The sequence below is a fragment of the Oncorhynchus mykiss genome, chromosome 21 (genome assembly GCF_013265735.2).
Source record: "Oncorhynchus mykiss isolate Arlee chromosome 21, USDA_OmykA_1.1, whole genome shotgun sequence".
NCBI classification, from domain to species: domain Eukaryota; kingdom Metazoa; phylum Chordata; class Actinopteri; order Salmoniformes; family Salmonidae; genus Oncorhynchus; species Oncorhynchus mykiss.
In genome coordinates this window covers 23,967,759-23,976,279 of record NC_048585.1, presented here as the reverse complement: position 1 = coordinate 23,976,279, position 8,521 = coordinate 23,967,759, and the positions used below count along the sequence as shown (strand labels likewise).

Here is an 8,521-nt window from a genome sequence, read left to right as displayed (position 1 = left end):
GATATATATATACAGTATATCATAGTCATGGCACACTATGTAAGAGCTATTGAAGTACGAATATCCAATATTAAACTAATTTGAGCTCGGCCTGGTTTACCACGTGATTTGAAAAACAAAGAATGACCTCTCGTAGCTAGACTGTGCTTGTTCCTAGAAGCAAAAGTGGCTATTTTAGAAACACTTTCCATGCAATGGATCAAAATAAACCGCAAGAAGAGGACTATGGATATAACCTATTCCCGGAGAGGAATTCGGGAAAGTTCCAAAAGGGATCGATAGCAGAAAGCTTGTTCACTTTCAATCACAAATGTCAGGTCATGCTACAATTCGCAATGGAAACAAGTAAGCTAACAGGCTAGTAAGCTGATATGTCTGTCATCCTCCAAAATATATCGCATGGCAATAGTTAGCTAGGTGGCCGTGTAACCATTGATGCCGTGTTTACGTTTGTCATATACGTCATAGCCATGTTTCTAGCAAGCTTAGCTAGCTATCGTTGAACAGTAAAGAGACTGTCATGAGTAAGCTAGTTAGCTATACGCTAACTGTTGAATGACCTGATTGCTGTCATGGTGCAGGACCGATTAGGCCTAATCTCATTCTATCTCCCTTTCAGGTCCATATGCAAAGCTTCTCCTTGGAGCCATGAAAAGCTCAGGATGGTAAGTGTCAGCCAGCCACAATCATCATCAATCACAACTCAACACAGCTGTCAGCTGCCATAATTCTTCTTCCTCCTATCAGTTTTGGCAGACTAGACACTGTAATGCATATTCCTGCCTTTCTCAGGCTGGAGTGTGAAAAACACAATGATCTAAATAGCCTAGGTAGAAGCCAGTGGAATAAAGAAACCACAACAGCTATTTTGCTCTGCCTGTCATTTGAGCCCAAAATAATTACAAGCGAAAATGTGGTTACACCTAACTCAGTCAGCTCACAGAAAAATATCACCCTATCCTCAGCATACTGTCTGCTATAACAGAACATGCTTCACAGTAGTACAGTCTATACCTCCCCACATTCCTCACACTTGCCATCTGGTGTTTCTCCACTAACAATAACCCACTTCCCAATCCACAATGCCCCAACCTCAGCCTCGTCAACAGAACCCTTTCCCTCCCCAGATACCTACTGCCTTTCCTCAAAGAATTCTGGATAGAGAAAAACTGCCTACCCCGCTCCTCTCCCACTCACGTTGCCACTCCAGGGTCAACCCCTCTGCTATGATGCTCTCACATTCCATCCCCCCTAATGGGACCACCACATCTACCTCCTCCCTCCTCAAAGCGGCCTTTGCCACCATATTGGCTGCCTCATTTCCTCCTACCACAACATGAGTTGGGACCCACAGAAAACCTACCGTTACACCCTTTCTGTCCCACCTTATAAAGTGCCATCATCAGCTCTATTATAATTTCTGGGCGTGCCTTTGAATTCCCTTCTCTCAGTGCAACCAGGCTAGCTGCAGAGTCTGAACACAAAATTACAGTTTATGCCCCACTTCTTCCACCCATCCCAATGCCTACACTAGTGCTAGCATTTCAGCAGAGAAGACAAACTCCATCAGACAGCTGCCTCCCTTGATGTATCCGAAACCGGGGAACATGTATCCCAAACTCTGCTCTCCCACTGCCTGGATCCTTTGATCCATCTGTGAAGATGTGCAAGTAGGGACCCCAGGCCAACGGCAGATGGGCCTCAACCACCAGAGAAGGCTCTCTACAGGCCTTATCCCTAATTACATCAAGAATGGTCATGTCAACATCAGGCTCTGGGAACAGCCACAGAGGAACACACGGCCAGCAGACAGGGACCCCCACTTCCAGACCTCCCATTCCCGACTCCACCCCCAATTCCTGCACTTGGGTCACATAGCTTGGCCTACCTCTTCTCACTCCAGTTCCCTCTCCTCCCCGTTCCCATGCCTCTCCTAACAGACACCTTGCAGGGTGAGATGATACATGCCCCTGCACTTTCATCCTATAGCGCATGGCCAGCTTAGCTTGTTGCAACCTCCCCCATTTCAATCAACAATGCAGGGATCGAGGTAGTTTGAAATGCCCCACAGCACAACCGCAGCGCAATTGCCTGTACCACATCCAACATCTGTAGTGTTGTAGCTCCCGCTAAACCAAATTCCATGCTCCCATAGTCCAGCACTGAGCGGATCATTGCTTGGTAAATCATTTGCATGGAGCGTCTGTCTGCTCCCCAAGATATCCTGGACAGGCACCATATTATATTCATAACTTTACCGCACCTTTCAACTTTTTTTCCCCCCACAGGGATCCTCTAGGTCATTCTCTTTCAACCAAACCAGGGATTTTAACTCCTTGACCCGTTCCAGCGGTGAACCATACATTTAAAACCCTTGCACCACCTTCTTTCTTTTATATTCCAAAATTACAAACGGGGTCTTTGCTGCTTAAATTCTAAATCCTCACCTATCTACCCAGTCCACCACCTTTTCCAAAGCCGCTTACACCTTCTGGACCCCAAACAGGATATTCCTTTTCTTTTTTTTCTTCCTATTCCTCTTTTCCAGAGCACCCCATAATCGGAAAACAGGAAAAGCCCAAAACCAGGCCCAACATCCTGGAACATGAAATTCACCATTTTATGTTAAACAAAACTGGACTAATTACACTTACCTGCGGTGTCCCTTTCTCTATCCCCACTAACTCAGAATAAGCTCCACCAACTCTGACCTGTGTGGTCCGGTTCTTCAAGAAATCCTGGATCCAATTTAACAATAACCCCTCACCCCAGCAGAATACAGCTCCAGCACCAGTCCCACTTACCAGAGCATGTCGTATGCCTTTTCAATGTCCAGAAACACCGCCACCTCTCCCTCCTTGTTGGCCAGCACCTTCTTTATATCACAGTCCAGTGCTAGCACTGAGTCCATAGCACACCGTCCTAACCTAAATCCGCTCTGGTATGAGGAAAACATAAATGTACTCTCAAACATATGTACTAATCTGTCTGTGACCATTCTTTCCATTAGTTAACACAGTACAGAGGTCAATGCTATGGGTCTGTATGAACCCGGGTGTGATGCTTATTTTCCCGGTTTTACAATTGGCACCACTATGGCATGTTTCCACACTGCTGGTAATGCCCCCTCTTCCCATACTGTATTCATTAATGCCAGTACCTCCTCCAGTACCAAATCATCCAGGTGTTTAAGTTGCTCGTAGCATAGCCCGTCCATTCCTGGGGCTGTGTGTCCTCCTTGTATCACCCGACGCAGGTCATTCATTGTAAAAAAACAACAACAACAACACATTGTTCGGGTGTAGCTGCCATAATGCTTCGATAGCTGCCATGACACTGATTTATTGTACACTGAACAAAAATACACTGCTCAAAAAAATAAAGGGAACACTTAAACAACACAATGTAACTCCAAGTCAATCACACTTCTGTGAAATCAAACTGAGGAAGCAACACTGATTGACAATACATTTCACATGCTGTTGTGCAAATGCTGTTGTGCAAATGGAATAGACAACAGGTGGCAAGACACCCCCAATAAAGGAGTGGTTCTGCAGGTGGTGACCACAGACCACTTCTCAGTTCCTATGCTTCCTGGCTGATGTTTTGGTCACTTTTGAATGCTGGCGGTGCTTTCACTCTAGTGGTAGCATGAGACGGGAGTCTACAACCCACACAAGTGGCTCAGGTAGTGCAGCTCATCCAGGATGGCACATCAATGCGAGCTGTGGCAAGAAGGTTTGCTGTGTCTGTCAGTGTAGTGTCCAGAGCATGGAGGCGCTACCAGGAGACAGGCCAGTACATCAGGAGACGTGGAGGAGGCCGTAGGAGGGCAACAACCCAGCAGCAGGACCGCTACCTCCGCCTTTGTGCAAGGAGGAGCAGGAGTAGCACTGCCAGAGCCCTGCAAAATGACCTCCAGCAGGCCACAAATGTGCATGTGTCTGCTCAAACGGTCAGAAACAGACTCCATGAGTTGATACATTTGATTTCCATTGATCATTTTTGTGTGATTTTGTTGTCAGCACATTCAACTATGTAAAGAAAAAAGTATTTAGTAAGAATATTTCATTCATTCAGATCTAGGATGTGTTATTTTAGTGTTCCCTTTATTTTTTTGAGCAATGTATAAACACAACATGTAACGATTTTACTGAGTTACAGTTCATTTAAGGAACACAGTCAATGCATTCATTAGACCCTAATCTATAAATTTCACATGACTGGGAATACAGATATGCATGCATCTGTTGGTCACAGATACATAAAAAATATATTTAAAAAAAAAGTAGGGGCGTGGTTCAGAATACTAGTCAGTATCTGGTGTGACCACCATTTTCCTCATGCAGCTCCTTTGCATAGAGTTGATCAGGCTGTAGATTGTGGAATGTTGTCCCACTCCTCTTCAATGGCTGTGCGAAGTTGCTGGGTATTTGCGAGAACTGGAGCACTCTGTTGTGCACGTCGATCCAGAGCATCCAAACATGCTCAATGGGGGTCATGTTTTGGTGAATATACAGGCCATGGAAGAACTGGGACATTTTCAGCTTCCAGGAATTGTGTACAGATCCTTGCGACATGGGGCCATGCATTATCATGCTTAAACATGAGGTGATGGCAGCGGATAAATGGCATAACATTGGGTGTCAGGATCTTGTCACGGTATCTCTGTGCATTCAAATTGCCATCGATAAAATGCAATTGGGTTCGTTGTCCGTAGTTTATCCCTGCCCATACCATAACCCCATCACCACCATGGGGCACTCTGTTCACAACGTTGACATCAGCAAACCGCTCGCCCACACGGCGCTATACACGCTGTCTGCCATCTGCAGGCAGATGAGTTTCCCTGAGATGGTTTATGACAGTTTGTGCAGAAATTCTTTGGTTGTGCAAAACCCCAGTTTTGTCAGCTGTTCAGGTGGCTGGTCTCTGACGATCCCGCAGGTGAAGATGCCGGATGTGGAGGTCCTGGGCTGGCGTGGTTACACATGGTCTGCGGTTCTGAGGCCAGTTGGACGTAATGCCAAATTCTCTAAGAAGACAGCTTATGGTGGAGAAACCAATAAATACATTTACCTAAAATGTTATCTTTCAAATGATCTACTCTCCAAAATGTTTGTAAATTGTCCCATACAATAATCTGTCCTCTTAATATTTGTATTCATTATTTATTTATTAATTTTTAATTGGCGACCACACTGCAGTTCCCTAGTGGGGTCGCGACCCCGACTTTGAATACCACTGATCTACACTGATGTGGATTTAACAAGTGACATCAAAAAAGGATCATAGCTTTCACTTGGTCAATTTGTAATGGAAAGAGCAGGTGTTCCTAATATTTTGTGTACTCACTATGTAACGCGGGTGTCAAACTCATTCTATGGAGGGCCGAGTGTCTGTCTAGATTTGAAATGAAAGGAAAAACACAATCAGGTGAGGAGAGTTCCTTACTAATTACTGACCTTTAATTCATCAGTCAAGTACAGGGGTTGAGCGGAAACCCACAGACACTCGGCCCTCCGTGGAATGAGTTTGACATGTGATGTAATAGCCATATCATGCCGTTATAATGTTAGGGTTTTTTTTCATGCTAATGTACATTTGACATCATTATGCCACCCCTTTGTGAAGTATTATCCTGTCTCTTCAGTGCGGTGTACAAAGATAGACATTTCTCCTGTGAAGACTGTGATGGGACTGTCAGTGGTGGTTTTGATGCAACATCATCACAAGTAAGACAGCTAGAACCGTTACCTTTGTGTACAGGTTCACATGCTACACTGTGTACTTTGTATCACATCTGTAAGATACCATTTACCCCCCCCCCCCCCCCCCCCACTCTCAATTCTAGATTGTTTTGTGTCAGAATAATATTCACCAGCAGTCCCACATGAACCGGGTGGTTACACATGAGCTCATCCATGCCTTTGACCACTGCCGGGCGCATGTGGATTGGTTTAACAACTTCAAGCACTTGGCCTGCTCAGAGGTGAGACCAAGAGATAAACGTGCATGTTATGGGCATTGTGTTTGTGCTCAGTTTTAATTGTGTTTTAAAGGAAGTTATGCTCTTATTTTTCAGATTCGAGCAGCCAATCTTAGTGGGGATTGCTCCTTCCACAATGAAGTATCCAGGTTCAACTTTGGCCTCAAGAAGCACCATCAGGTAATATCTGGCGATAATGTCAATTCACTGCATACACAATTACATTCTTACTTGTATGTATTTCAGTCAACTAGTATCCTTCATGGTATAGGATAACATGATTTTCCCATCGTGTGAATTGGTATGTCTGAATTGACAACTGGTTTAGTTGAAACTGTAGTTGAATGTAATGGCAAGTATAGCACTGCCTTTTTCAGTGCTTAGCGATTAACAAGAAGTGCTTATGATGGCCAATATTCACATGAAGAACTCCCTACCTAACCCATACACTACTACCTATCAGGAATGTGTTCGGGGACGTGCCTTGCGCTCCATCCTTGCTGTTAGGAAGGTGAGCCGAGAGGAGGCAGAGAAAGTGGTGGACGAGGTATTCGATACCTGCTTCAATGACCACGCCCCCTTTGGCCGCATCCCACATGACAAGAAGGATGCCAATTTTGCCTACAGAGATTTTGAGAACCGAGATCGGTATTACGCAAACCTTTAATGTGTTATTACATGCACAAATTAATTTTAATTGAATTTCCATGGGTGCTATTGTGAGGATCCTTGCAGAAAGCTGGGCAACCTACCACTGCCCTCAGCAGAATGACTGTGTCAAAAATGGTATGAAATTACCTCCTGAAGGGAAATATTCAGAGGTCTTTCTCTCTATCATTTAAATAAATCAAAGGATATAATAAATGATATGTTTTTATGGCACACTTTTGTGGACTCTAATGCTATAACTAAAGAATATGATGGAGAGGTTTCCTTTTGGACATTGATAAATGTGGCCCGAATATATATTTTTGTCATCCTTTTAGAGAGGTTCCAAAGTTTGGTGTTTATGTAGGGTATATGATGCCTGTAAAACTTATTTCAAGACTGAAAGGTGGGAACAGGTTTCCAAGGGGGACTGTCCACCCCTCTACTCTGCCATGTAACTGAACTGGGAGTTCACTGTAAATAGATTTTATTGTACAGTACTGAATAAGTTGAAATAAATATTTGATTATTATGAATAATATGATATTGAGCCTTGATTATTATTGCAATAGCATTTATGAATTGACAAAGATGTTTCAAAAACAAATTCTACAAAGTGCTCAGTTAATACCCAATTTACGTTAAACAGACACAGTATTCCCTGAAGACGGTATGAAAGCATGAATTAGTCCATGTTAGCATCATTCCTTCATCCAACAGATGAGCAAATCATTTCTTGAACAAGTTGGACAAGTGATGTTACTTCTCAAGACCTTCATATCCAGTGCCTTCTGAAAGTATACACACCCTTTGACTTTTTCCAAATTTTGTTGTGTTACAAAGTAGGATTAAAATGTGTAAAAATATGAAAAATAAAACATTACATATGTATTTATTAATCCTTTGAGTCAATACATATTAGAATGACCTTTGCCAGCGATGACAGCTGTGAGTCTTTCTGGGTGAAAGACGCTGCATGTTCAATCTGCATTGGCCGTGCAGAATTTATGGTGATGTGGACTCTGCAGAATCAGGGATTTCATACTTGTGCTTCGCCGAGCAGCTCCGAGCTGTTGTCAAGGAAGTGAGTTTGTGTTTATACAGGACCTCCTGCTCTCACCTACTGTCAACCAATCATGTAAATGCAGAGCTATACGGAGCCCTCCGTATTGATTTTGCCTCCGCAATTGCGTCACACAAGCCATACTGCGCCTCCGGCCACATCTTTGGATTAAGCCTGAATTGTCCCTAAATCTCAAGAGTTTCGCATACTTGGATAACACAATATTTGCAGATCCATCTTTTGAAAATTATTCAAGCTCTGTCAAATTGGTTGTTCATCATTGCTAGACAGTCATTTAATTCTTGACATAGATTTTCAAGCCAATTTAAGTCAACACTATACTAGGGCACTTAAGAACATTCAATGTCATCTTGGTAAGCATCTCCAGTGTCTGTTGGAAAGCTGACGGAACCAGGTGTTCCTCTTGGGTTTTGCCTGTGCTTAGCTTTATTCAGTTTTCTTTATAAAAAAAAAAAGAGCTCCCTTGTCCTTGCAGATGGCAAGTATGCCAATAACATGATGCAGCCACCACCATGCTTGAACATATGAAGTGTAGTAATCAGTGATGTGTTGTGTTGGATTTGCCTGAAACATAACGCTTTGTATTCAGGACATAAAGTTAATTTAAAAAGTCACCATTGGCCTCATGGTGAAATCCCTGAGCGGTTTCCTTCCTCTCCGGGCAACATAACAAAGGGGTTGAATACTTATAGACTCAAGACATGTCAGTTTTACATTTTTTATTCATTTGTACTCTTTGACATTATGGGGTATTGTGTGTAGGCCGGCGACAACAAAATCTAAATTTCAGAAATGTTTTG

At 43.3% G+C, this 8,521-nt stretch overlaps 1 protein-coding gene across 4 annotated transcripts; it reads left to right on the top strand.

The window, feature by feature from the left end:
- Positions 1-79: 79 nt before the first annotated feature.
- atp23 (ATP23 metallopeptidase and ATP synthase assembly factor homolog) lies at positions 80-7,178 on the top strand. 4 transcript variants are annotated; one of them, XM_021577236.2, is made up of 6 exons: positions 80-345; positions 620-665; positions 5,654-5,735; positions 5,870-5,992; positions 6,086-6,169; positions 6,453-7,178. In XM_021577236.2, the coding sequence occupies exons 1-6, from the start codon at positions 195-197 to the stop codon at positions 6,654-6,656; spliced, it is 690 nt and encodes a 229-aa protein (XP_021432911.1). In that variant the 5' UTR covers positions 80-194; the 3' UTR covers positions 6,657-7,178. The 4 variants fall into 4 exon arrangements, with proteins under 4 accessions (XP_021432911.1, XP_036813259.1, XP_021432910.1 ...); XM_036957364.1 differs by having other exon boundaries at positions 6,063-6,169; XM_021577235.2 differs by having other exon boundaries at positions 5,855-5,992.
- Positions 7,179-8,521: the final 1,343 nt, after the last annotated feature.